The sequence below is a fragment of the Falco peregrinus genome, chromosome 10 (genome assembly GCF_023634155.1).
Source record: "Falco peregrinus isolate bFalPer1 chromosome 10, bFalPer1.pri, whole genome shotgun sequence".
In the NCBI taxonomy this organism is placed as follows: Eukaryota; Metazoa; Chordata; class Aves; order Falconiformes; family Falconidae; genus Falco; species Falco peregrinus.
In genome coordinates this window covers 7,217,121-7,244,981 of record NC_073730.1, presented here as the reverse complement: position 1 = coordinate 7,244,981, position 27,861 = coordinate 7,217,121, and the positions used below count along the sequence as shown (strand labels likewise).

The 27,861-nt window shown below is 59.0% G+C and overlaps 2 protein-coding genes across 5 annotated transcripts; one reads left to right on the top strand and one right to left on the bottom strand.

Annotated features, from left to right (window-relative positions):
* The first annotated feature begins 1,735 nt into the window (after positions 1 to 1,735).
* On the top strand, positions 1,736 to 16,348 carry STX6 (syntaxin 6). Of its 4 annotated transcripts, XR_008749065.1 has the most exons (9): positions 1,770 to 1,835; positions 4,118 to 4,287; positions 4,911 to 5,005; positions 6,778 to 6,840; positions 9,063 to 9,185; positions 10,494 to 10,600; positions 12,263 to 12,357; positions 14,014 to 14,388; positions 15,927 to 16,348. XR_008749065.1 is itself a non-coding variant. In XM_055815704.1 (8 exons), the coding sequence occupies exons 1-8, from the start codon at positions 1,801 to 1,803 to the stop codon at positions 14,088 to 14,090; spliced, it is 765 nt and encodes a 254-aa protein (XP_055671679.1). In that variant the 5' UTR covers positions 1,736 to 1,800; the 3' UTR covers positions 14,091 to 16,348. The 4 variants fall into 4 exon arrangements, 3 of the variants coding, with proteins under 3 accessions (XP_055671679.1, XP_055671680.1, XP_055671681.1); XM_055815704.1 differs by having other exon boundaries at positions 1,736 to 1,835; positions 14,014 to 16,348; XM_055815705.1 differs by having other exon boundaries at positions 1,786 to 1,835; positions 4,118 to 4,298; positions 4,922 to 5,005; positions 14,014 to 16,348.
* Positions 16,349 to 17,109: 761 nt separating this feature from the next.
* On the bottom strand, positions 17,110 to 27,537 carry KIAA1614 (KIAA1614 ortholog). Its single transcript, XM_055815700.1, is given in 13 exon segments — positions 17,110 to 18,038; positions 18,411 to 18,468; positions 18,470 to 18,596; positions 18,722 to 18,834; positions 19,366 to 19,606; positions 20,340 to 20,469; positions 20,558 to 21,807; positions 22,515 to 22,670; positions 23,864 to 23,927; positions 24,554 to 25,189; positions 25,855 to 25,878; positions 26,690 to 26,786; positions 27,200 to 27,537. Coding segments are annotated over 10 exon segments (2,964 nt in total). The 5' UTR covers positions 25,185 to 25,189; positions 25,855 to 25,878; positions 26,690 to 26,786; positions 27,200 to 27,537; the 3' UTR covers positions 17,110 to 17,844.
* Positions 27,538 to 27,861: the final 324 nt, after the last annotated feature.

Below are 27,861 nucleotides of genomic sequence, written 5' to 3'. Positions count from 1 at the left end.
GGTGAGTTACAGTGTCCTGCACTTTGCAGAACAACCCACCACCTCCAAGTCCATCTGCGATACATGAATCGTTAAGGCACAGCACATTGGGAAATGCTGTCCCTGCAGAGCACAGCAGCATCCGAAGGAAAGCCAGCATGGGTACCCAGTAAATACCAGGCCTTTGCTGGGATGTTGTTGGCAGGAGGAAACAGAACCACTGAGCAGCTCCAGCCCAACCTAAGCTCTCCTTCCCCTGCATGGAAACACGCTGGTTTCTCTATCCCAGCAAGAAATCCAAAGCTGTCAGAGCAGGAGACAAGGACTGCAGCAGAGAGTGGGAAACAGCAGTAATGGGGAAGGTGGGAACTCGGAAGGGTATGAAGCACAGGTGAAAATCATGAGAGGATCATGAGTTTCTGGACAGTACAAGGACTTTGGGGAACAGGGGCAGACAAACTGGCTGAGTGGCTCTTTGGCATTCTGTTTTTTCTTAGAGGGAACCCACCGTGCTCAGCACAGCGCATTTGGCAGGGATGCCCCCCAAAACCTGGTGTGGGAAACAAGCCATCCAAGGTGCAGCAAGGAAGGGCCAGCAAACACAAGCCCTAAAGCTGCTGCCTGTTGCACCACAGCTGGCAAGCTACGGGTTCCCAGGCGTGGAGCTGGCCGGAGCAGGAGGCAGCTTTCTCACCCCGCAAACTGCAGAAACCGGTTTTACATGTGCCACAGCCTTCCCACCCCACACTCAGCGAGTAAAGCTGCTGCGATCGCAAAACCGAGGTATCCAGTTCACATGCTGAAGAAGCATCTCTGCAAATGGGTTTTGAGCCTGTTCCCTCAGCGAGCCGGCGCTGCCTTTGCTAGGGATGCTGGACCACAGCCACATTCGGGAAGCACAGGCAGGGACATGCACTTCGGTCAAGGGAGCAAAGATCTGGGGGATTACTCCTGGCCAAGCCTCCGCAAAACCAACAGGCACTGCCTGTCCCGTGGGAGTAACGCAGGGATCCCCCCCGCAGAGCGCTGCACCGGCAGCTCGGCCGTGCCAAGTGGGAACGTGCCAAATGCCGCACAGGCACCAGCCCTTTCCTGCCAGGTTTCCCAAGCCCAGGGCTGTCTGTGCTCGCAGCTGGGAGAGGCTACTAAGGAGCCCAGAGATGTAAGAGAGCAAGGAGCGAGGGAACCGGGGGTCCTCGCCCTGGAATGGACAAAAGCCAGGAGGCAAAGGGCTGCTCCGGCCCCGCCGAGGGAGGGGGAAGGAAGCGGCGCCCGCGGGTCCCCCGGGCAGGAAGGGCAGCGGGGCAGGGCAGCCCGCCTGTCGCTCTCCCCTTCTTGCTCCCCCCCCTCGGGCGGGACGCCGGTCCAGCAGCCGGGCCGAGCCGGGCCGGGCCGGGCCGGGCCGCGCCTCCTCAGCGCCGAGAAGCCGGCACGTCGGGGACAGGGCGGCAAGGGCTGAGGGGACACCCTGCCACCGCAGGGCTGCGGGGCCCAGCGGGCCGCCGGCTCCTCGCCCCTGGGAAAAACCCTCAGGAAGAGCCAGGACGGTCCCACACCCCATGGCGGGGCCGACCCCCGCCCGGCACCGGCCTGGAGGCACCGACCGCCCCCCGGCACCCGCCGCCACCTCACGCAGCCGCCGTGGCGCCGCCCGCCTCAGGCGGCCGCTGTGACGTCACCCCGGCCCGCCCCACCCCCCCCGCCGCGGCGGTGTGCGCAGGCGTGCGGCGCGTGACGGCGAGGGCGGGGCGCGGGGGGCGGGGCGCGGCGGCGGGGGCGGGGCGGGGGGCGCGCGGCGGCGGCGGGGGCGGCGGTAGCGCCATGTCGATGGAGGACCCCTTCTTCGTGGTGAAGGGGTGAGCGCTGCCCGCCGGCGGGCACCCCGCGCCCTGGGGGCCGGGGAGAGGGCCGGGGGGGGCTACCCCGGGCTGGGAGCGGCCTCCCGCAGCACGGCAGGCCTGAGGAGGGGCGGGGTGAGCGGCGGTCGGGGGTCTCTGGAGGCGATCGGGTGGGGGAAAATGGCGTCCCCGTCCCCCCCGCCTTGTCTGTGGGCCCCGCTGGGTGCCCGGCGTCGAGGGCCGGGCGCGGGAGGCCCCGGGGCGAGGCGCTGTGTGCCGGGCAGGTGCCGGGCCGCGCTCGGGCCTCCCCTCACGAAGCGCTCCCCGCCGCGCCGGGTAGGCGCCCCCCGGGGCCGGGGCCTGGGCCGGGGGAGGCGGGGGGGGGGGGGGGGGGCCCTGGCCGCAGGTGCGGGTGCTGGCACGGTGGCCCGGCTTGGGGACAGCCTGGCTGCCTGTCCCCGCAGTCAGAGCTGCCGTCAGAGCCAGGTAGCAGCGGCTGGGAAATGTCGCCCTTGGGGGGGGTGTCACCAAGAGGCCGGGGGTGCCGGCCGGAGGGATGGAGAGGGGCAGGCACCGAGTTGCAGCAGAAACCGCAGCCTGGACTGCGGGCGGGAGTGGGAGCAAGCAGAGAAGGGCCCCGAGCCCGGGCAAACACAAACCAAAGGTGGTCAAGGCAGGAGGAAAGAAAAATCGTAACTAATAAGGTGAAAGCACCTTAGTCTCCAAGATCTACCCCAGGGCCACCATCAGCTCCTGCTGCAGGCCAGTCTCCTACCACATGTCACAGTAGAACAGCTCTCGGGAGCAGCGGAGGCTCCGAGGGGAGCGGTGGGGAAAGCCCTGTGAGGGCGAGAGGTGTGGGAAGGGATGCTGGTGCTGCCGGGGAAAGTGAATCGCTGCCAGGTTGAACTGGTGCTGAGGGGAAAAAACAGGAGTCACCATGGGTGGGGAGTAAACGTCCCGTCAAACTTCCCGGAGAAGTTCTTGCGCCGTGCGAGGAAGGGCTGGGAGGGGAGAAGGGATGTGCTGCCGCTCCCAGTGTTAATTATTACCCAGTGGTTCGAAGGGGCTGGTGGTGGTGGAGCCACCGGTGTTGCATTTGGTTTGCTTTCCTGGTGTTTGTAACTCCTCCCGTCACAGGATATCCAGGTCTGCTTTAAATTCCTGCTCAGATGAAGGAAAAAAAACCCCAACAACCAAACCCAAAACTTTGCTAGCAAGTAGTGGAGGGAATGAAGCTTGCCAGATCCTCAGTGCGGGCTGCTGACTTCAGGGCACTAGCTGTGGCAGACTTGGAGCCGTAGGCGTGTGAGAAGAGAAGGGCATGTGTTAGGGTGTTGAGAGACTGCAGCTTAGACAGCAAAGTTGAGTACTTCAGGCCACAGTGTAACATAAAGAAAGCTGATGGCCTGGCACCCCTGTAGGTTGTGCGCTCAGTTGATCTGTCCTGAGCTTCCCTCACTGATAACCTGCTTTCCTTCACTGGGGATAAACACTTGCATCTTAACGTGGATGCTGTGTGCAACCTCTTGGGCTTGCGTGGTGGCCACCTTTCATGCCAGAAAGTCTGATCTCGTCTGCATCCCTCGTTCTGGCTCCCCATGAACCTGGGGGAGGGCTTCACAGCTCAGGACCACAGAGTTTGTAAATACAGATGGCCACGGTGATGGACCATGACCCAAACTTACAGACCCACTTGCCCCAAACCAGCAAAGCAGTGTTCAGTGCTGTCAGCAAAGCCTACCTTCCCGTGCTGTGAATGCATTCATCTCCAAAAAGCTTAGAGCAGCAGAAAAGACTTCTGTTCCCTAAGCCAGCATAGTAGAGCTGTGTATTTTTTAAATGCTGAATTAAAATAAACAGTGCTCCACTCAACAGCCTGCCTGGCTGTATTGTGGGGACAGTTCCTGTAATTCTGTGTGCCCTTAGGGTATCTGACATAGGTAGTCAAGAGGCTTTGGAGGAAAGCTGTTGAGAGGAATGCAAAACATTAATTGCCAAAGATGTGCCTTGTCCAGACACTCTGCCCTGGCTTGCCTGTGTGACACTTAACAGAAACTGCCCTAAAGAAATAGGTCCCTTCAAGCTGACCTGTAAGTTGCTGCTCATTGCTTTGTGGTGCAGACAGGATTGTCCAGCAGGTAGGGCAAATCCTTATTTTACAAAGTATACTAAAACTTGTTTGAAGGAAAGATGTTTGGGAGAAGGCTGCTCAGCTGGGCACAGCGCTGTCCTGGTGTGACTGCTGTAGGGCAACTGATGTTAATCCCTTTGCTTCTCTTTAATCACCCTGGCTGCAGGGAGGTGCAGAAAGCTGTGAACACCGCCCAGGGGCTCTTCCAGAGGTGGACAGAGCTCTTGCAAGATCCCTCCATCGCCACAAGAGAAGAAATCGACTGGACCACTAATGAGCTCAGGAACAATCTGCGGAGCATCGAGTGGGACCTGGAAGACTTGGATGAAACAATTAATATCCTTTCTGTGGTCCTTTGGAGGTAGGGGTGTGCATTTCCCAAGTTGTACTAAACGGCTGAGTACCAGTGCTTGCCAGTAGTTGCTTTTTGCAGAAATCAGGACTATTTGGGGTCAAATTTTGCATTTACATCAGCTTTCCTCAGAGTGCAGATGGGAAATTAAGGCAAGTGTGTTCAGCAAAAGGATTTTCCTTTTGCCTTTTTGTTTTGTTTTCCTTTTGACAAGGTATGTTCCAAGATGCTTTGTTCCAGAAAGCCTATTGTGTGCTGTATGAATTTGGATTTCTGTGTAGTCAGTCATACTCCAGGCTGGTTTCCAGAAATACTCCTTTTTCCTTGTGTTCATCTGAACACTCCTGAAAGCGCTGTGCAGCATCAGAGAACAAAAAAAAAAAAAATAAAAAGCAAGAGAGAAACCTCACACTGGTGCATGTGCTGCACAGTGCGTTCCTGCTATGCCTGTTTTTTCCTCCAGTGTTTCATATGTTGCTAATCAAATTTTGGGAAGAAGCACATCGCAATGGCCATTTGGTAGGTCCCCGCTGAAGCACGCTTGGGGTTTGTCGATCTGTGTGCGTACCCACCACCACTAATGGGGATTCCTTGACTCACTGCCTACGCATTGTTGAGGCAAACCCACGGAAATTCAACCTCGATGCGACGGAGCTGGGTATCAGGAAAGCCTTCATCACGAGCACACGGCAGGTGGTCAGGGTAAGGAATGTGGGTTTGGGGTGGGAGTGTAGGGAAGGCAGGGGAGTGATTAGGCGGTTTAAAAAAGGAAAGCTTGTGGCTGTTTCTGTGCTGAACTGGAGAGCAGAGAATAAACCTGCTACCTGCTCTCTCTTAGGCTTCCTCCTCTTCCCTGTGTGCTCCCTCCTGGGGCTGCCCAGAGAGGTTTGGGGCTGCAGGGGTGCAGGTGCCCCCCGTGGCATACTCTCCTTTTCCTGCTGCGGCCCTTTAAGTCCTCACACCTGTCTCACAACAGCAAGCCTGGGAACCTATAGTAACTGGAGAGGAAGAGTAAAGATCCCACTGTGATGCAGGGGAGGCTAGAGCTTCCCTTCAGAGTTGAAGGAAATCGCAACTGTCCTGTGCTATTGTAGCACTAGTTTTCAAAAACAGGGAGTCCACTTTGAACACTGACAGGTGGTTAAAGCCTGGCGTTATTGACATGGTGACTTCAGCTTCCTACCTCTACCAAACAACCACTAGATTTATTTTTAACTTCAGGGAGATTTTTTTTGGGTGTTTAAGCTCACACTTAGAAGCAAAAAGAGAATTTTAACAACTTGGTGGTAATAAATAGAGACAAAGCATCTTCTCAAAACCTTCGCTGCCTGGTAACAAGCTGATAGTTAGGAAGTTTTCTCCCTGTTAATAGCTACACTGAGTTTAGCTTAGTTTCTGCTGTTCCTCATGACTCCGATGTTCCTGCTTCACAAAACGCATTGCTGTGGCTGGCAGCAAGCATGCACCCTACCTGCAGTCCTGTGGTCTGGATGCAGTTCCTAAGGCTTGCTGCGTGGGAAGGGATCCTGAAACCGCGCTGGCTCCGGGTAGCAGGCAAGTGCTCACTGCCTTGCCCTCGACGTGGTCCACTCCCAAACCCACAGGATCAGGCAAGCCTGCTCTATGGTCCTCTTTTCCTGGCTGAAAAGTGCTGGCTAATGGGTTTTGGAGCAATGTTTCTTACTGTTAAATGAAATTCATTAGTGGCATTTTGCAGCCCACTTCCAGTTTCCATGGGGAAATTCCTGACGCACAGCAGCATGCGTATTAGCTGGTGAGAAGTAATCGAGTGGGATCTGATGCTCATGGGTGATTTATTACACATCTCTGGACAGTAAAATATACCTAAATGTTCTGGTGACATCAGAACTGTGCTGGTGGATTAACCTCTGCTAGATCATATTGACTATTTGCTAGCCTACCCTGTGAAAACTAGACAACTTTATGTTGTGATGGGGAGCCTTCTGTGGCTAGTGATCTCCAGGAACTCAACAGCAAAACTTAAGTGGTGAAAGAGAAGATGTAGGCATAGTCAGAGAGGACGGCCACAGGACAGGAAGTCTGTCTCATACTGTGCAATATAAAACCAGATGCAACTGGGAATAAAGTACAGAGGCTTACAGGCTTCTAAGACCTTGAGGAACATAACTCTTTCTTACAGTCTATCAATGGGAATATTAAATGTTATGCAAATTGTTTCTGGCTGTAGTGGAACAAAATGTGCAGTAAATAAGGAATATTTTCAAAATATCCCATTGCTGTTGATTCTAGTATTAGTAAAACAATGAACTGTGATGAAGCTTTCTACAATACCTTTCTAGACTCTTTAAAACTGTACATTTTCAAAGAAAACCTCCCTTCCCTCACCCCCCCTAAAGAAGCCTTGCTAGATATAGACAGCCCTGTAGCACCCTGAAACTGCTTGTCACCTCAAATCCAATGCTTACATACCACTTCTTTTGTTGAATAAACAGGAAATGAAGGATCAGATGTCAAACTCCTCCATGCAAGCACTGGCTGAAAGAAAAAACAGGCAGGTGAGAACCAGAAACAGGCAAGTTGAGTGCATGCAGCGGCTGTTTGGTACTTGAAGGAGTGAGGAGGATTTATTTGCTCTACCAGCTGTTGTCTTAAGGTACATGTTAGGTGAAACTTATATTTTCACTTACTCCAAGGCCCCATGGCGTAAGGTAGTGTATAGCGTTGATCAAAACTGTAAAAGCTGTTATTACAATATACATCCTGTCTGTAACTCATCCCATTAAAAACCTTTGTTCTGGGAAGGGGCTTGCATGCTGCAGCAAAGCTGTGTGTGAACCGTGTCTGTTCTGCTGACCTGAGAGAGCTGGTTCTCACAGGCACATTGCTGCCACCCTCTCAAAGCAGTAAATCAGCACTTGCCATCTGTCTGTCTTCAGATCTGGTTGTGTACAACTGTCAGTGTTGCATCATCTGGCAGTAAGGGGAATCTCCCTCCTCCTCAGGGGGAACGGACTCAGAATCCATGTCAGTGAATGTAATCCTGTGCTCTGCTGTATTTAGGAGCCAAAATGCTGCAATATCCTTTCACACAGCTGCCTTGTGTAATAGGTAGCCATGTAAGAAGATGGAAGAAGCTCAAGGAGTCTCAAGTTGTCTGTATTTGTAATCTAAGGAATAGGAATAGATGCAGCTTGTGTTTCTTCCCAGCTGATGAGGAGGCTGTAAGGAGATCGCAGAGCTGCCTCAGTAAAAGTCGGTTCATCCTTCGTATGATTTAACTTAACTGGTGGCATCAGTCTTGCCACTTGTGGCAAAAATGACAAATTGCAACAAGCTACTGAGAAGCACAGAGCTGATTCCTGAGCTTGCTACAGGGATAATTGACATGATTGGCAAACACTTGAAGAAGCGAAGTCCCTTACACCCTTGCTCAAACAAGTCTGTAGCTGTGTCTGTGTTTTGCTGTTTTCCTTTGCGTGAAGTTCCTGCTAGCTGCGGGAGACCATATGGCCCAGCTCGTGCAGTGACATCTGGTCAGGAAAACCGACTTCCCTTTGCTGTCTTCCTCTCCCTTCCCCAGTTCCTCTCCTTCCTCCAGACCGTGAAGCTTTTCCAGCGTGCCTTTGTGTCCGAGAGGCTGGCTGGTGGCAACCTGACCCTCACAGGCTAAGGCTGGCAAACAGGCCTTCCTGCTGAAGCTGCAGCAAAACAAGCACACCACGCTAAATAAGCAGTAGCTGCAGTTGCCACAAACTGGAGAGAACCAGGAGCTTGCTTAGTGTCTCAGGGGCAGACAAAGCTAGAAGTCCTGCTGGCTTCCTGCACAGTCAGCCCGTTGGCTTTTGTCACTCCGCCTTGAACCTTGCAAGGCAGATGAACTGCAGAGACTGTTTAGGGTTTTGCTTGCCACAGCAGCCTGGTCATTGTCTTGTTGTTCTTCATAAATACTCAGCCATCCCCTCCTGCCCGTGACCAGAAGCTGCAAGATGGTCTCATTACAAGTCGACCTTGCCACCACGCTGGTGGGCAGAGTTCCCTAACCCATTCATAGTGCTGCAGGGTGCAGCTCCTCACCTGTGGGCCGTGTTCGTTCTCCAGTGTCTGTCACTCATGTTATACTCCTTCCAGGGATGAGATTTAACTTGGCTGGAAAGCCATGTCCCTGCTGGCTCTGCACAACCTTCTCCATTCAGGTTGTAGAGCTTGTAAGCAAGTGTGATCTTGTATGCTGGCAACTGAGCAGTACGCCGGAGGAACAGGTAACCTGAATCAAAGAACATGAGCACACAGCACTGCGAAATACCACACTATTTTATGGTCAGCTTAACTGGTTAAGTACTTTATCCAGACCCTCTTAAGCCCCTGTCATTAGTAGTACCGTGCTCAGTTCGAGCTATACATCTGTATAGCACAATGTATCGGGATACATCCCAGCTCATGTGTCCTAGCATGCAGTGCTGCCTCTCGAGCAGACCTTTGCCAGTCCTTTGTGCTGTGCAGACCTCCTGTGCGTACCGTCTGTCAGTCGTACTCCAGCTCTCCTGCTGCTGGAGAGGCACATCTGCAATATCATGCTGCAGAGACTTCCCAGGCTGGCATTTTGGCATCGTGTCATTTTAGTTCCTAACACCACTCTGAGTAGCACTAGAGCAGGAGGAAAAGGATGTTGTATGCGTGTGTACGGGAGCGTTGCCTTGTCTGCCTTCCCCCTACACCTGTATAGATGGGCTGTAAGCAGATACAAGGGTGTTGCTAAGGGCTCTCTGCATCTGTTTAGGCACTCCTGGGAGAAAGCGGGAGTCAGAGTTGGAGCTCTGGACCTGACAAATACAGCCGTCTGGACCGGGAGCTGCAATTAGCAAATTCACACTTCATCGAGGAGCAGCAAGCTCAACAACAGGTAAGGCAGCTGGCACCATGCGGACTAAATACCTTTGCTTGCCAAATGAGTGCTGGGGATGAGGTACAGGCTGTAAGAAGGAAAAAAAACATTCAGTCTTTGGCTGGTCTGGATCCAGGGACCCAAGAGCCCTCCTCTTTGCTTGCAGTATATACCTGTGCGTGTGTTTCCTGTACACCACAGCCTTGGATGCATCCTGGTGCAGAGTTTTTAACCCTTGAGGCCTGAGTCTTCTGCTCTGTGCAGAAGGCAAACGATGTGAACTGAAGGATGTAGCACACTAAGCTTTAATACGACGGGGATTGCTGAAATCTTTGGAAAAGCAGAAATGTTGCAAACAGAAAAGAGCCTGTTTCTCTTATGCGGCTTCCCCTAAGCTGAAAAAATGAGCTGATGTTTGCTGTTGTTGGTGTGCATCTTCATCAGAACAGGCTAGAAGCAGGAGCACATGCCTGCTTCCTTTTCCTGCCTTTGTCAACAGGACATTCGTGAGAAAGCCTGTGCATGGGTTTTGCAAGAGCCCCTGGCGAGGTGCTTCCCCGCTGCAGGGGCAGTTCGCCCGGAGGTGCAGACCCACGTGCAGCACCCCACTCAACATGGGCCTTTAAACAGGCAGCTCCTTGGAGATGCCAGACTCTACTAAAGCTAGTAGATGATGCCCTGGCTCAGATGAGTTTTACCTAGTGACTCTAGGAAGATAAATAGATTCAGAAATAGGTAACTAGGGTAAGTCTAATCCTTAGTGGGACTGTGCCCTGAAACTGACTTAAAAACATCAGCAGACCTATTCCTTTGGCACAGTCAGAGCCAGGCTTGCTATTTTTAGCTGTAGAAGCTGCAACAGCCTTTACTCACATTAACCTCTTGTTAGCTGCAGCAGGTTCCAGGTTATGTTTCCCAGGCGCAGCATCTGTGTGGCTCCCTGGTGCCCTGCTGCCATACCTGCAGTGGACGGGGGGGCTTGTGGAGGTTTTGGTGACCAGCCCCTGTGGCTTTCAAGAGTCACTTTAGTGGTGGGTGTAGCCGGGAGGGGAGGGGGCATGGCTGAGCTGAGGCTGGATTTGCAGCGATGTCGACTGCAGCCTGCTGTGCCACAGGGATGCCATGCTGGGGAGGCTTACCTGTGGCTCTCACGTCGACATTTCTTAGGAATGCGGTCCTCGTTCCTGGTGGCTTAGGGCTGTGCTCAGGCCTTGCAGCTGACGCTGGCCAAGCAGTGAGTGTCTGTCCACTGGATTGGCTGGTGCCAACCCAGCTGCAGGAGGCAGCAGACCTGTAACTGCCCGTTTCCCTTCTCTTTGGTCCCAGTTGATTGTGGAGCAGCAAGATGAGCAGTTGGAGCTGGTCTCTGGCAGCATTGGAGTGCTGAAGAACATGTCCCAGCGCATCGGTGGGGAGCTGGAGGAGCAAGCAGTGTAAGTGTGAGACACAGCACCAAAAATCCAGTGGGGTGTGGGGTTGGCTGCCACACAGCTGGTAGTCCATGCACGCGTATCTACCCCTGTTAGGGCCTTGAATTTACTAGTCTCTCAGGCAGCCTCTCCTAGCCAACCTTTGATTTTAGGCAGCAGAAAGCGTTTCTTACTGCAGCCTGCAAGGATCCAGCTGCAGTCTCATTGAAAGCCTGCACCTAGGGCAGGCTTGGCTGCCAGTTTACCCTTCCTTCTCTCTCCTTTTTATGGACCTTCCCTAAGGCACACAGTTGGCTCCTCTGCTTCAGGCATCCAGCAGTACTGAACAGATGAGGAAGGGAGGTGCTGTGTAATGGGGATACTGGGCACTTTCTCACTCCATGGGGCTGCCCACAGATAACTGCTTGACCTGGGGGCTCTTGGCTCTGCCTTGCTGCTCTGAAACGCAGCACAGAGCTACTATTCATAGTTAAAGCTAAAAATATCCCTCACCCACGCAAAGGGTTAAAGGGTAGCTCACAAAATAATTTGCATCCATCCATTTACATATAAATTAGATTTTTTTCCCAGTGCATGTCCTTTGCAAACAACTGCATATAGTTTCCAGTTATGCAGGCTAACAGCTACCACTTCCAGAGGCTTGAAGGGTTCAATGCCTAAGAGCCCTCCTTGGCTGATAGAGACTGGAGGGCTATGTCCCTTGTGAAGTGACGTCTACTTTGATGGAGAGGAGGAACTTTACACCTACCTCCTGTATGAACTTTTGCAGCATGAGAGTGTTCTGCTGTCATAGAAACATGTTACTGTGGTGTGTCCGCTTCCAAGTCATCACATAAGCCATCAGTGCTTGCTAGACTAGTAGCAAGTAGGTAACTACTGCAATGCGTTTTTTTACAACTTTTTGCCCACTGAATGAGGGTTTAACAAGCACTCTAGAACCCCAGATGAAGGAAGTTGGTCCTTTGAAATATGTTAAGCATTAAAGTCCCGCTGGCTGGAGACAATCTGATTGGTACCTTGATTCCAGATGTGCTTGTTTCTCTTCAAATGGGCTCTTGGCATTGACAAAACATGGCTTCATGAAGCCATGCTTCATGAAACATGAACCGTGTTCAGATTCGTTACAGAATTCAGATTCACTGCAGTCGCTGTGTGGAAGAGGCAGAGGTGGTAGCTTCCATGCAGAGTTCAAAAAGCACCTTAAAAGCAATTGCAAATCTCATTCATGCTTGATACCTGACTGGAACAAGATTTTAGCTTCAGCTGCAAGTCCTGAACAAGGAAAGAGATTTAAAGTCCAACCTGGCACCTAGATCTAAGTAGTCTCTGCTAATCAGAGACTGTAAGTGAGACTTTCCTCTTAAAAGGAGGAAATTCCCTGCTCCTCACCTCGCAGGGGTGCGTAGAGCTCAGCCGTGAACATGCAGGGGACCAGTCCAACAGGAGTCCCAAATGACTTCCCACTTTCCACCAAAGCAGAGCTGCTGCTTCAGCAGGATTTCTTTCCCCCCTTGGTTGCTTTCAGGAGACCAGGCTGTGTTGTTTTCTCTGCCAAGGTGTGATACATTGATAACATTCATGTTTTGATCAATGTGTGTGAGCGTGCCGAGAAATGCTGAAGGGATGTGCCACTTGCTGACGAGTGCCGTGCTTCTCTGTCCCCAGGATGCTGGATGACTTCTCCCATGAGTTAGACAGCACTCAGTCACGGCTTGATAATGTCATGAAGAAGCTCGCCAAAGTGTCTCACATGACAAGTGGTAGGTCCTGGAAAGTGGGATCCAGTCCTGGAAAGGGAGAGACAAGCCTTTGGATCTTTGGGCTGGGACACTATGTGCTCCCACCCACCGACAGCCATCCCAGACCCAAGCAGAGAGGAGGGAGCAGTTCTTGGTGCCTGAAAGAGAGGGAAGACTTCCAAGCCCTGCAGCTGCTCCTGCCCAGACACTGCTCTGCAGCCTGTCCTTTGCCTTTGTTTTATTTACAGATGCCTTTCTATTTATGCTGCTACTGCTGCGGTGGGAAAATCCCCCTCTAGATGCTAGGAGGGGAAGCTCTGCAGCCTCGTGCTCTGCTGCAGTTTCCTGGGCTGTCTGCTGAACAAAAGCTTTCAAGGTGCCATAAAACACTTGCCACCTCGCGTGGCTTCTCCCACACCAAATGCTTGCCTGCAGCAAGCCCCTTCCCAAATCCCACCTGCCCTCAGGCTGCTGGTGCCTGCCTGCCTGCAGGCCTGTATCAGTCAGATACATCTCTCAGCTGGCAGAGGAAAGAGGTGATTTCTGCACCGGGGGGGAGGCTGAACCCACAAGAAAAGTCCTTATAAGGCTGTGCCTGAAGCCGGTGGGCTGGCAGGGTGCCGTGGGCAGAGCAAACAGGAAACCCAGCGTGCCTGCCGGGAAGTCCCCCGCCGCCTCCTCGCCTCTCCGAGTGCTGGCGGTGCGCCCAGCAGTTGCCTCCTCCGTTACCCCTCTCCCGTAGGTGCTTGGGTAGGTTATGGAGGCAGCATCGAGTCGGGAGGAGAAGTATTCTTCAGGATTAGGCTGGCTGGAGGATTAATGAGGTGGTGGAAATATGGCCCTAGAGAGAGCATTTGGAGTGCTGATGGTGCACTTGGGGTCACCAGTAGCCCAGTGGCAGCACAATCGCTGGCAAACTGTTTGTATCTCCCTTTTCCTCTGAGAAAAATGCTTTGATCGTTGCAGAGTGCTTCTGAGAGCTGTGAAAGCATTTCTGCTGCCCCTGGCGTCGCATGTGGTGGGGCTGACCAGCAGGGCTCTTCCTGGGGTAGCTACCGTACCCAGAATTTGGGACGGGGTGCCAGCAGCCCTGTCCCTGCTGCTGCACCGTGATCTCATCTCACAGGGGCGTTATCTCACTGTCACAGACACTGCTACAGACAGATAGCAGCTCTCAGAGGTGATGCAGTGATGAGCTTCTGCAAAACATGCATGGGGACAGCAAGGTGTAAAGACATCCAGGGGAGACCTCATTCCTGGCACTCTCCTAAGTGGAGCTGTCACAAGCTCTTCCTGGCAGAGCTCTTTTGGGCAGCTTTCACTGGACCCCTTCTTGTTCCTTCAGCAAACAGGTTACTCCCTGACTGAACAGCAACACCTAGCAGCTCTCTGCTTCTTCCTCCTGATTGCTTTTGACCCAGCCAATCAAGTTTGTTTGAAACTGGGGAGAAGCCTCAAAATTCCCACAGCTGTCCCCAAAAATGCGTGTGTCCTGGAGGAGGAATGCTGTTGCCCCATGGACTGCAGTGGGGCACGCTGCCAGAGGAGCTGCTGCTTTGGCTTTTTGTAGCTTCTTTAAGCTTAAATTGAGCTCCTAGCAGTACAGTGAAGAAAACCTCTCCCCCGATTTTTCTTCTCTATTAAAGCAGGAAGACTGATGCTTCCTTTTCCTTCCAGATCGACGGCAGTGGTGTGCAATTATCGTCCTCTTCATCATCTTGCTGGTGGTGCTTATCCTGTTTTTTGTCCTGTGATGGACTGAACTTCCTCGGACACCCCCTCCCCGCCCCCTCGCCCCTGTAGCATGGGGAAATGAAACTCTCACCATTTCCGTCCGCCCACAGAGATCCCCAGCAAGAAAACCCACACCCAGCTCTTACCATTCTCCTCCGAGGACCGTGGCTCAGCCAGCATCTCACCTGGACCCGGGGAGAGGGGGCGGGGGACTGGAGCTGCCTCCTCCCCCGGTGCAGTGCGATCTGGACCTGGGCTCCAGGTTTGGACCTTGGCAGCTGGAGGAGGACTTGACCCCTGCGCTTCCACCCCGTGCAGGTAGGAGCCGGTTGCAGCGGTCCCAAGCCGCCTGTGGTTGGATGCGGACACAGAGCAACGAGCCCTGGGGAGGACGGGACAGGGGAGAGGAATGAATTCACTGAGCATTACAAACCACATCGCCAGCCCGCGGGTGCTCGCCAGCCAGAAACATTACCGGGAGGAGCGGTGGTGTGAAACCCCACGCGGCCATGGCGAGGGAGGGGAGTCCCGGCTGAACTCCCCCTGCCCCACGCTGCCTTCCCCCCATGGGCTGGCTCCGTGCCGCCGACTTACCGCCGAGGTGCCACGGCGAGTCTGCAGCAGCACGTTCACATCCACCACCCCTCGGCAGAAGCTTACGCGCAGGGTGTAGCACCCTGCCGTCGGCCAGCCCGGCACGGTTACAAACCCCAGAGCTTTAAACCTGGGCTGATGCACACTGAAAGCTGGCGAACAACCGTTAGCTGGAGAGTGAGTTTCTTAAAAGCTTTTGAAATTGCCTCCTTCGTTATACAAGCCTCTAAAGCTCATTGATTGATGCTTTCTTTGCCCTTGTATAACTGAGTAACTGCTTCTGTTTAACAGCTGCTTCCCTTTGGCAAGTGATTTGTCAGGTCTAAAATAACTTATTTTTTTTAAGAAAAAAAAAAACTTTGAAGATTTTTTTTTATGACCATTCAAGCTACGTTCTCTCTGTGGGTGCACGACGTGCATTATCAGAGGAATGGGGCTCAATTATGTATTTTAAGTGCATATGAACTTGTAAATAGGATGTCTTAATTTTTCCCAACCTCTGTTTTTTGGACACCTCCGTCATAAGCAACCAAAAGGCAGGAGATTCACAGCTAGGTCACATTTCTGTATTACTTCCCAGTCTTTTTGTTACCTTTGAGTTGTTTGTCGCTTGAGTTGTCTCAGCAGTGTCGGATAGCCTAGTTGTCTCCCTCGTACAGTGAATTAAGAGTTAGCCAGGAGTTCAATACCAAAATACGATGAAGAAAGCTCACCCTGGCAGCATCACTGGGGAGTAACGCAGACGGGGGTTTCGTGCTGTAAACGCCGATTGCAGGGTATGGGGTGGCTCTTCAGGAAAACAAAACCGATTTCTTCCTGGCGTCTGCTCCCATATTTAAGTTGCAAACACCAAAAGACTTGGGACAGGCTGGCTTATGCCTCCCATCTGGGTCTCAGATGGGGCTGGGGGAGGTGGTTAATTGGTGCTGATGCTAAGACTTCTGAAATTGCAAATCACCCCCGAAAATCATCCTCCCCAAGCAAATCATCCTCCCCAAGCGGGAAGCTCACCACCAGACAGCTTTACCTCCGGGATGCTTAGCCCAGACTGAACACTCCTCCCCACCGGGTTTGTGGCTCCCTTCAAGCAGCTGTGTGACACCCCCCCTGCCCCCCCGACAGCCGGCGGCACCGTGTGCCGGATGGGGTTTGGGGGTGTCTGTGAGACCGAGTTGCCCTGCCACAGCCTGCACGGGTGCTCTCAGCGTTAACACCCGCGTGCCCTTAGCACCAACCCGTGCTAATTCTCTTTATCCTTGCAGAGCACCTCGCTTCTTTTGGTTACGCTGCAAGAAATACGCGGTGTCTCCTTTCCAAGGCTGGCTATCGCGGTGTCTGTGTAGCTCCTTGGGTTTCATACCTCTCCGAGAGCAGGTTCCCGGGAGCGTGAGTCCGAGCAGGGAGCAGGGAGCAGGGCTCGCTGTTGGCCGGTGTTTGCACACCTCTGATCCCCGTCCTACTTTCGGCGTGGTTGTGCCTGCTCCGGGAGTGACTGCTGGCGCTCCGTGCGGGACCGCTCCTTTGTTAGAGGGCGGCCCAGCTGCTGGCATCACCGCAAGCCACCAGACTGTCTTCAGTCACTTTTCTTGTGTACATTTGCTTTTTCTGTTGGTGGTGGTGCCCCTCCCTTTAACAGTGAATAAACGCATTGCTGCTGTGTCACGCTGGGCAGCGGCAGAGATCACGGGTCGTTCGCGCAGTGACCTGGCTCGGGACACGCGGGTGGTCTGGCACGAGGTAGCAGGAGAAGCTCCCACCGGCATCTGCCAGGCATCACCCTCCTGGCTTTTAAGGCATAAGCGGTAGCTGCAGTTTCTGGGGTCTCCTCTGCGCCTTGAGCAGCTGCTGCCCAGATGTGGGGGATGCTGCAGGCAGCTGCAGCCCAGACGCGTGGGCGCCAGCGTGCAGAGGGCAGCCATTGCTGCCGTGCTCCTCTGTGTGCCGGCCTCGGCGCCTGCTGAAAAGGCTTGTCCCCGCGCAGCCACCCCGGCGCCGCGGCACAAGTTTCCCCTTCTGTGGCTGGAAGGAAGAAAACCCCCAAACCAGCAGCAGGAGCGCAGACCCCTCTAATTAGTGATGGATACTTGCAGGCGCATCCTCACCGCTGCCCCGGCAGTGCTCGCAGGAAGAGGAGAGCTTCCCCCCACCCCCCACGCTGCTCGGTGGAGCAGGGAAGGGGGGGTTCTGCTCTCTGAGGGACACTGCAGCTGGCTGAGCCCCCCACCTCTGCCTGTCCAGGGCACCCCCAGCATCGCAGCACTGTCGGGAGGCAGCTGTTGGAGCGGGTGGGCCATGGGAAAGTGGGCAGCAAAGAGCCTGAGCCCATCCAGAGCCCTCCCCCCAGAACACAGGCTGCCTGGGGGCGCAGTGGGGAGAGCCCCTGCCAGCACAGCTCTCTGGGGAGCGTGGCCCCCAGGGGGCCCGCCTGCTCCGCAGACCGAACAGGTCCTTGGGCCCCAAAGACTCCTGCCCTCAGGTGACAGTGTCCGCAGGCTGCACACCATGGCGCCCCACAGCCAGGGCGCCTACAAGCTGCCCACTGGGGTTAAACTTCGGGGGGGTGGGGGGCTGGCTCAGCCCCATGCGAAGGCACCCACACGCTTCCCAGCTCCCAGACCTGGCTGCAGCTCCTGCACCCACCGGCAGCCCCGTGACCCCGGGGCTGGGGCATGTCCTGTTCCCTTGGCCAGCCCATGCCAGCAAGCATCACCCCAGCCCCTCCGTGCCACCCACAAACCAAAGGCACCCTGTTTCGGCATTACTTTTTTTTTTTTTTTTTTAATCCTGTTTGAAATAATTTAAAAGAAGCCCACCACCCCTGCAGGCAAGGGAGCCCTACATCTCCTGGGGTCACAGGGATGGGACATTCCCACCTCAGTGCCCAGCAGGACAGACCCACCCTGGCTCCATGGCAGGGCTGGGGCTGTTCTCACACTTGGGGCAGCTCCTGGAGACACTGGACACGGTCTTGGGGGTCCTTGATCCCACTCTGTCTCCTGGGGGGGCCAGGAAACCCGCCTGCCCCCCACCCCGCAACGGGGAGCCGAGTGTTGCACCGGAGCCGCGCAGATCGTGGCACCGCGGGGCAGCTTGCTCCACGCCGTGCTGTCCTGCAGCATCGGGGCATGTCGGTGGGATGTCATCCTCCTCCCGCCAGGCTTCCCGGGAGCCGTGCAGGGGCTACCGGCGTGCCGGCCGGTGCCTGAGCACGCGGAGGGACAGGGTGTCCGCCTGGAGCAGCAGCTCACGGATGCGGGCCAGCCCCAGCCCCGAGACGGCCGCCCCGTTGACCTGCAGGATCTCGTCCCCCACGCCCAGCAGCCCCGCGTACAGCTTGGCCGTGCCGGCGTCCGCCATCTCCTGCACGTAGACACCTGTGGAGAGGGACGGGGCGGGTGAGCTCCCCAGCCTGCACCCCCCGGCTGGGGCTGTGCCCCCCGGGGGTGCCCAGGGGCCGCGCACTGTGCCCGTGCACGGGAACAAATTCAGTAGCAACAGCCTCTGGGATGGGCTGTGTGTCCCAAGCCAAGGGCTGGTGGGTACACGGGACTGTGCGTGGCCAAAGCCAAGTGTGGCAGCGACCCCCCATCCAGTGTCACCCCAGAGGGCTCAGGTAGGATGGAGCAGCCCCCTCCACCCATCCCTGAGCTCAGCCCTGGGGGGGGACGAGAGCCACCATGGAGGGGCTGTGCCGTGCCGTGCCTCCCCTGGGGCTCGGGTGAAGCTTTGGGATGACCCCACCGCACCTGTGTCAGGCCGGCCGTGCCCGGAGGTGACACAAAACCCGAAGGCGCCATGGGGGGGGTCGCTGCAGCTCCAGCTGGCTGGTGCCGTCGGGGAAGACCTCGACCACACGCCCCACCGCGTGCAGCCGCCCAGGCGCCCCGATGTCCTCCACACTCAGCGAGCGCCGCGGCCCCGAGCCCCCCTTCCTGTGGGAAGAGGGGAGATGGGGTGAGCGGGGACCCTGGGAAGATGCTGGGGACCAGATGATGGGGCTCCCAGCCACTGTGTGTGGCTGAGCACCCCAAAACAGCCTTTCCAGGCCCCGTCCTACCTGTCGGCCGCAGGCTGGGGCAGGAGGTAGGCGCTGGCGCGGGGTGCCTTGCCCAGGAGGGGGTGCAGGCTCTGGACAGAGGCAGCTTTTTGGGGCTGGCAGAAGGGTGACACCTGGGGAAAAAGCACCCAGTTGAGATGGGGACAACCGCAAACACCGTGCAACCCTGTGCCCACTGATGCGCTGAGGGAGCGGGGGGCCATGGGGGCATCCCACACCCCTGCCCCCCCCACCAGAGCCCCCCCTAAACTACCACTGAAGAGGGGGAAGCTGGTGTCCCCTGCCCCAGCCCAGGACACCCACCCAAGGAGCAGGGTTCTTGGGGAGGCACCTCACTACTCAGCTGGGACACACAGGCCGGGACCCCACACCAAATTACCCCCCGCTCTGCTCCCCAAATCTGCTTTTCCACCAGCCCACCCACCCCTGGCTTGCAGCTTGCTCCTTCCTTCCCACTCCCCATTTGGCTCCAGGTTTTTCAAACCCCTTGGGCAGCTTAGGGGTGGCGCTTGCCCCCCCCCCCCCCCCCCCCCTGCCCCGGGATCATAAAGTGATGCTCAGGAATGCTTCACCCCCCAGCCCAGCGCCCCCCTCCTGTGGGACCCCCGGGACCCCCCCTGCATGGGGTGACATTTCAGGCTCACCAGCTGCAGGGACTGCAGGGAGGGTGACTTCTTCACGCCGGGGCCATCCTGGGGGACGCTGCTGGGGGCCGGGAGCTGCTCCATGCTGTAGCAGCGGAAGCGGCCCAGGCGCTGCTTGGTGCTTTGGCTCAGGCTGCACAGGAGCTTCTTCAGCCCCGACGCCGAAGCACTGCTGCCCTTGCGGCTCGCTGGCCGCCCCGGCTCCCTGGATGGAGAGGGATGACGGCCATCTACCACGTGCCTGCAGGGGGAACAGGACCGGCAGCTGCCTCGGGGCTTGGGGGGCGTCTTGCACCCACCTTCGCAGCCTTGAGAGCAGCAGCACGGTGAGATCAGGGTGCACGGTGAGATTGGGGTGCAGCCGCCCTGTGGCAGTAACCTCGCATGCACTAGGGATGGCTTCAAGAGCCAAAGAGACCTGAAGGGCTCCCTACCCATTTTCCCCGTAATATGGGGGGTTTAACACCTCTCAGACCTCCCCTGCTCTCTGCCTGAAGGGATTGCATCCTGGCAAGGAGCTCGAACGACCCAGCGCTGCCTCCGAACCCTCCTGCCAGGCTGAGACATGCTGCGCCTGGGCCCAGATCCAGCAGGATTGTGTTTGGTGATCCCCAAGGCAGCCCTGGGGCTGACAGCATTTAGCAGCTGATTTTTCCCCCAAAAGGGAAGAACCTGGCACTGAGCTAAACACCTCCAAGGTCACCCACCATCACGTCTGCTGCAACACCCCCCCAGTGGAACCAGATGTGGGGTGAAATGCAATTCCCCCAAACCCGCCTGAACACACATGCAAAATTATCACCCCCACATTATGGTTTCTGGGAGGTTTTTTGGTGCCGAAAGGCAGAGTCCCACTGGGGAACACCGTGGGGGGGCTCAGCCTGGCCACATCCTGCTGCACTGAGAAGGGATGCTCAGGGATGCAGCACCCACCACGCGGTGCAGGATGCTGGCAGCCCCTCGCTCTCACTCACCCGCGTGCTGCACTCCCGGCTGGCTGCGGCTGCTGCTGCACTCCGGGCGTCCTGGCAGCTCCCCCCGGGGGACGAGCAGCCTCCTGGGGCGTAAGGGCGATGGGGCTGGTGATGGACTGTGACGGTGCCCCTGCAATCGCAGTGAGACATTCACATCCCCACTTTGCTGGGGACCCCCACCCACGCCGGGTGCCCCTGTGCTCGTGTGGGTCTCTTACCTCTGCCTGTGCCTGGGGGGTCTGGCCCGTGGGTGTTGTTGCAGTTGTTGGTGGACAAGGCACGGAGGGGGCTCCCTGGGAGCCACCTGGGGCTGCAGGGACCCCGCCGCTCCCCCGGCCCCACCGTGCCCCCGGGCTGGCAGGGCGCAGCGCTCCCAGCATCCCGCTCTGGGCCCCGGCTTCCTTGGCTCGACGCCCGGCGGCTGCCACTGGAGAAGAGGGCTTTCCTGCAAGGCACCTGGGAGCAGGCCTTTTTGGTGGGAGGGGGAGCGGGGAGGTGGATGCCCGACGTGGGGGTGCCGGCCCCCAGCTGCGAGGAGGGGTCCAGGGGCTCACTGGGCTGCTGTGGGGTACGAGTGGCGTTTCCCACCCCCTTGCTTCCCGTGGGCTGCTGGGGGGGATCCCCGTCCTCCTGGCTACCGGCTCTCCCTGGCAGTGGGGGGCAAACAGCCCCCGTCCGGCTCGTGGCACCACCAGAGCCCCCATCCCCCGCACGGGGGTCACCGCTGGCTGCACTTGCCCCTTTCCCGGCCCTCGCCTCCAGCTGCGGGGGGGCACAGGGGGCCCTGTGCCCGTGAAGCCGGGGGTCCCGGTGCCCCCGCAGGTGGGGGCTGTGGGGTCCTCCCTCCTCGCTGTCTGTCCGGCAGCCGTCGGAGGTGTCGGTGCTCTCCAGGGCTGAGTCCACCTCGTCGATGTAAGTGACGTCCCCGATGTACGTCTCCTTGATCTTCTCGGTGTGGATGTGCTGCCGGGAGGGGAGGATCCACAGTGGGGACCCCCGGGGGCCCAGAGCCCTGGTTTTGGGTTCCAGCCGGGCAGCACTCGGCCCCCCGCTGTCCCCTGGGACGCTTCCTTGTGCCGCAGGGCTGCTTTCGGCCACAGTGGTGGCCACCGGTGTGTCTGTGCCCTGGCCGCCAGCAGCACCCAGGAAGGAGCCGCAGGCGCTGCACTTGCCGCCTGCCACGAGGTCGCCGCTCTGGGCTTTGGGCTGTCCAGCCCCGTCCCCTGGCTGCCTGCCCCTGGCCGGCTCCAGCGAGCCCAGCGCCGAGCCCAGCGCCCGCCGGTGCCGCAGCTGCAGCCGCTCCAGGTACCGCACCTCGGCGTCGCGGGCCGACTCATCCTCGAAGCGGACGCGGGACGGGGATGGTCCCCGCGGCCGCCGCGGCTGCCCGCAGCTCGAGTCCCCACTCGACGAGTCGCTCAGGCTCCCGCCGTCCCGCGGGGCGATGCTCGGCCTCCCGCCTGGCTCCCTGGCGTGGGGACAGACCGATGGGGGACAGGCCAGTTGCAAGGGCTGCCCAGCTTCCTTGGGAAAGCGAGGCAGGAGGGGGAAACCCTGCAGAAGCTGGAGCAGGAGGAAAAGTCCACCTGATGCTCCACCCCGCTGCCCTCCAGCCCCCTGCCCGGAGCTGAAATGGTGAGAGGCTACGGCGATGCCCGGCTGCCACGGCACAACCACCATCACCCTTCCCCTGCATCGAAGCGCGCGGTGGCTCGGTCCCAGACACCGAATGGCACAGGACCCACACACAGGGCAAACCGCGGCTTTGGTACAGCCCCCCAGCCCCGAGCCTCCCTAGGGAGGTGCTCCCCATCAGCTGGGAGACGCAATCCCCCAGGCAGCCGGGAGCACACGGTTAATGCCTCCACATCATCATCAAACACAATTAAACACCCCGCAAATATTACGCTGGAAAGGTTTCACGCGTGCCCCGGCAGAAGGATGCTCCTGCGAGCAAAGCTGCTCACGCACCGGGATGGGGCTGCGGACCCTGGCTCTGCACACACGGCTGCACGCTCTGCACATGTGCCGGCACGCGTGTGCATGCTCTGCACATACATGCACACCCTGCACATGCACCAAATCCAGATTCCCCCCCCTGAGAGCGCTGTGGCAGCGGGGTTGGGGGCGGGGGGGGGGGAGAGGCAGGATGAGGCCCGTGGCGCTGGCACTGACCTGGGGTGCGGGATGGCGGTGGCCGCGGGGAGGAGGAGGATGTCGTGGCTGGCGCGCAGGGGGTTCGTCCGAGCCTTCATGCGGGCGCGTTGCAGCAGCTGCTTGGCCTGCTCATGCCGCGGGCTCAGCTCGAGCTCCTGCCCGGGGACAAAGGCCCTGCAGCCCCGCAGCAGGGAGGGGGATTAGGAAAAAATAACAGGGATTAGACATGGTTTAACGGTGACGATGAGGCTGCTCTGCCCAGAGAAAACAGGGCCCAGCCTCCATGCACAGGGACAGCCAAGCAGGAGCCCCCGTAACTCCTGGTGCCAGGCGGGAGGAGGTGGGTCACACCCCACACCGGTGATGCTTTGAGGGGGCTCAGCACCCACACAGCTCGGGCACCGACTCGGCCAAAGCAGCGCTTTGCACCACGAGCACCCCAGAGTGGGTGAGGAAACCGAGGCAGGCATTGCCTCCGATCCCCGCCGGTGTAAATCCCACAGCGATGTGAACACAGGTAGGTCTGGGATAACCCCCCTGTCCCGGCTGCCTTCCCTTGCTTGCAGGGGGTCTCCCCTCCACCCCCCCCCCCCCCCCCAACACTTCCCCAGCTGCAGGGTGGGGGATCCATCAGCTACAGGAGGGCACAGCCCTGCTCCAGCGCTGCCTTCCCAGTTGGCCATGGCCCTAATCCCTCTGATTAAAATAATCAGCTCAGGCAGTTGCTTTGGGGAGCCTGGCCTTAACCTTGTCATGGCAGGAGGGTGGGCGCACGCCAGCCCCCAGGCAAGCCCGCTGTGCAGCACCGGGGGGGGGTCCAGGCTCCCCCCCAGCTTTTGGCTGCCCCTGCTCATGGGGAACGCAGCATTCCCGGCTCTGCCCTGCACCCCGCTGTCCCCAACCCCGCAGCCACCGGCGTGGAGCAGAGCCAGTAACCACCACACAGGGGGGTCTTCCCCACACACTTGCTTCCCCCACACAGCTCCCAAGCTCCCAGCCTGGCTCCCCAGCCCACCCTGCTCACCTGCTTGTCCCACCTCTGTGTTTTTAGTCCGTACCTCTAAGGTTTATCATTAGTCCAACAAGATTACACACGCCTGCTGCCTCGATCCTCTTAAGCACCTGGAACAAATTTCTGTCCCATTCTCTTCCCCAGCTCCCTTCTCACCCTGGGATCCTGGTGGGGACCCCTGCCCTGCTCGCACAGAAGCATCACTGGAACCCTGCCATGCTGGGGGCCTGCCCCCCAGCCCTGCCTCAGAGCCCCACCGAGCCCCAGCCCTGCTTTGAGGGGTGCATTTAAAATACAATTCTGGGGAGGGGGAAAGAAGCAAATGTCTGTCTCTGCCACACTGGGGCCAACCTACCTGCAGCCCTCGGTGTCCTGCAGCGAGACCCCCGAGTCCCAGTCCCCGTCACTGGCTGGCACCTCTGAAACGCAGGACAGGGAAAAGTATCAAAAGCCTGGCTGGACCGCAGCCCCTACCCTGATCCACCTCAATAGCACCCACGGACCCCCAGCCCCACTCCTCAGCCCATCCCAACAAACACCCTTCTCAGGGCAATCCCACCCGCTCGGCTCTGGAGAGACCCCAGAGGAAGGGGACATGGGGACATGGGCAGCAGCACCTGGCGCGTGCGCCCGCAGGGATGGGCGCTGCGGGGTCATTAGGGCAGATGCTTTCAAAGGAGGAATTAAATCCCTTTCCCGGTGGCAGCTGGCGAAGGGAAGGTGATGCCCGCAGACCTTGACTGCCCCAGAAAGTGAATTTCTTGCTTTTGCTTTTCGCAGTGACATTCCTTGCCAGGACGCCGGAGGGACCCGGCAGCACCCAGAGCACCCCAGCGATGCAGCACCCCGCTTTGCCTGCGGGCACCTCCTACAGCTGCTCGCAAAGGGGATGCAGCACCCGTGGGGGCCAGGGCAGCCCCGGGGTGCGAACCAGCCGCATGGGAGGCTGGAGGACAGCACCGAGGACCCCCATGTGTCCCAAAGCTTTTCCTTCCCGCACCCAGCGGCTCTACCGAAACAGCTGTCACCTGCCCAAATCACGCACCGGGAGCGGCGAGGCCCAGCACCTCCTGCAGCAGCCGCCGGTTCCTCTCCACCCGTTCGGCCAGCGAGAGGCTCTCCCAGCCCTCTGCCACGGTGGGGGACACGGAGGGACCCTCCTGGTCCCTTGGCAGGGTTCGTGCCTCTTCTTCCAGGGGAGGTCTCTCATGGGGGGAGGCAGAGCCCCGGGACCCGCTGCCCTTGTCCCGGGGGAGCTCAGTGCCTCCTGGCACATCTCCCCTGGGTGACGGCACCCGCCAGAGCCCCGGGGTACCAGTGCGGGGTGCCGGGGCTGGGGGGCCACCGGCCACGGGCTCCCCGCCATCCAGCAGCCCATCCGTCAGGTAGGTGCGGAGCTGAGCCCGTGGCTCCACCGCCGCTGCATCTGCCCCCGGCTTCCCCCGCCGCGGCCGGGACTTCTTGGGTGAGGGGCGCTCAGGGGGGGCTGCGGGGGTCCCTGACCGACTGCTCCCCCGCTTCTCCTTCAGTGCCTTCACCTTGCTCTCCAGGACGGCGTGGGGGCCACGGGGGCGATCAGGGGGCTCCGGCAGGGCAGGGCTCCGGCCGCCGCTCTGGCCGTGCTGCCTGGGGGGCCGCGGCACCCGCCGTGTCTCAGCAGGAGAGCCCCCCTCCATGTGTCCTGCGGGGAGAAAACCCAGGGGAGGGTGGGCTCGCCCCCCCGGCACCCACCCTGGTGCTTCCTAAAAAACACATCTCTCCTGGCCACCCGAGGCTCTGCCGGCAGCGGGCACCGTGATGTGCCCAGGGTGTCTGCGATGCCACTGCCGTGCACGGCCGGGTGGGGAAGGGGACAGGGACGTGGCCCAGCACGAGGCCACCCAAAGCACTGACACCAGCATTGCTCCGGAGCGGGTGGGTCCCCAAAGCGGGTGGCCTTGCCCATGCTTTTTGGGGCACCCAGCAAGATGCCCCCGAGGGAACCAGGTCAGGCCCCCCGAACCCCCCAGAACCGAAATCCCTCGCGGCTGCACCTCGCCGAAGGTCCCACCCGGCAGATATCGCCCCCCTGCTCCCCCCGGGGTCACACGTGTCACTTGTCCTGCACCAGCCTCCTGGGCCCGGTGACACCCACGTGCCGCTGCCCCCCCTGCCCCCCGCCGGGAGCATCTCGCCCCACCGGACCCCCGCAGGAGCCTCCCCCGTGGCCGGGGTTGCAGAAGCCCCCCCGGGAGCCCCCCCCACCCCAGGATCCCCCCCCCCTACGGCTCAGGGCAGCCCCTCGCCGCCCCGGGGCAGAGCGGCAGCGGGATGGGGCTGCGGGTGGGAGGCGAGGGCAGTCCTTACCCCCGGAGCGGCATCGGGAGGGGGCTGGGAAGAGGGAGAAGAAGGCGGAAGAAGGGAAGGAAGCAGAAGAGGGAAAAAAAAAAAAATTAAAAAAAAAAAAAAAAAAAAGGACAAACCAGCAAATCCCAGCCCCTTCAGCCGAGCCAGAGCTCAGCCGCTTGGCTGGGCTGCGGGGCCACGGCCAGCCCTGCCTCCCGCCCGGCCCCCCCGCCGCCTCCGCCGCCGCCGCCGCCTCCTCCCCGCCCCCCCCCCCCCCCCTCCCCCGAAGCGCCGGCCCAATCCCGCCCCCCCCGCGGCGTGGGGGTCCCGGCTGCGGGGCGGGGGGGCCGGCCGCCCCCCGGGAATGTCCTTTGCCTGGGCTGCGCGTTCGGGACGGAGGGGGGTCAGCACGGCCAGCCCCCTCCCCGGGCCTGCCGAGGGGGGCACCCTCGGGGGCTCTGCCCCGCACCGGCAGCTGGGGCTTCAGGAGGCCCAGAAGGATGGGGAGGGTGGTCCCGGCTGGGGGGGGGCTCCAACCCTCCCCAGCCCGGCAGCCCAGCCTGCTGGCTGCGGGCACCCCCACCAGCATCACGCCTTGGCAGCTGCGCTAAACTTTCCCGCAGGCCAAACCCTGGCCGGAGCTCACAGCCAGGGCCAGCTGAGCATCTCCAGGCAGGAGGGCGGTGGGAGCCAGGCTTGGTGCACCCACCCACCACCCCCCCCTCGGCCCAGTGCGCACCCTGCACCCCCCCCCCGGCTCCCCACGCACCAACCCCCTGCCCTCCCCCCCCTCCCCCTCCCCGAGACCCCTCAGAACTCATCACATGGGGTGAGGGTCCCGGTGGGCACCGCTTACCTGGGGGTGCTGGGGGTGCCGTCCCCGGGGGGCAGCAGGGGTGCTGCGGGGGCCATGGGTGTCCCGGTCCCGCTCCAGCTGCCGCTTTAAGCTGCAGCTTTTGATATTCGTGATTGGTTTCATAATCCCGATCAAAAGGAAATCACCAGGATTATGAAATTGTTTTAATCCTCCCGGCTCCAGCCACACTGGCGCCTTCCAGCACGAGCAGCAAGAAACCACACCGATCTCCTTAAAACACCCCCCGGCACCCCAGTGGTCCCCATCGCGGCCAAAACTGAGCCCAGGGGCTTCCTTCCCGGCGGGGCTGGCCGGGCTCGCAGCGGGCATCAGGGATGACTCCTTGCTCCATGGGGAATGGACCCAGCACCTTCCCCCCGCTGCTCCCCGGCAGGAGGGGAGTGCTGGCAGGTTTGGGTGGAAGAGCCCAGAGCAGAGAGACACCCCCCCACACCCCGTACCCCAGCCCTGGGGTCTAACCTCCCCTGCAATGCTGGGACCCATCCTTACCTCCGTGCTGTCCCGGAGAGGGACCCCAGCTCCTCTGCCCGGGCTGGAGGCGTGAAACGCACCGCGGAGATGTTGTCCCCATTGAGCTGGGGACAACTCGACCGGTGAGGTGCCAAAGCAAGGGCAGCCGGGCTCCTGCCGCCAGCCAGGCAGGGAGCTGCAACCGGGATTAAATCTCTGGGAAGCGGCTGGTGTGAGCAGCAACAGGCTCAGAGCGATTTCAAGGCACTGGGCTCTCTTCTGGAGGAAGATTGATTGCAAGAGAGGATGAAGAGATTTAAGAGAGCAAAATAAAAGCACAGATCCCAGACAACCCAGAGCCAGGCTACTCAGCCTCCTGGCCACCTACTGTGCAGGCAGGACGACACTTTGGACCAGGGACAAGCTGGAGAGAGGCAACCGAAGGCTCCCAGAAGGACCAAGAGCCTTTAGCTGGTACAGCATGTTCCAGGCAGGTCTCCTGCAGCATCACCCCTGGCATGTTGGGTTTGAGACCTGGGCACCTTCCTCTGAACCCCTCCTGCCCCCCTCCAACATCTCCCTCCTTCAAGCACCTCCACCTCCTCCCAGGACACAGATGTCCCCCACCTCCGGCCACCAGTGATAGCCCACCGCTCCCAAGGGCGCGCGAGCAGCATCTTCGCAGAGCGTGGAAGCAATGG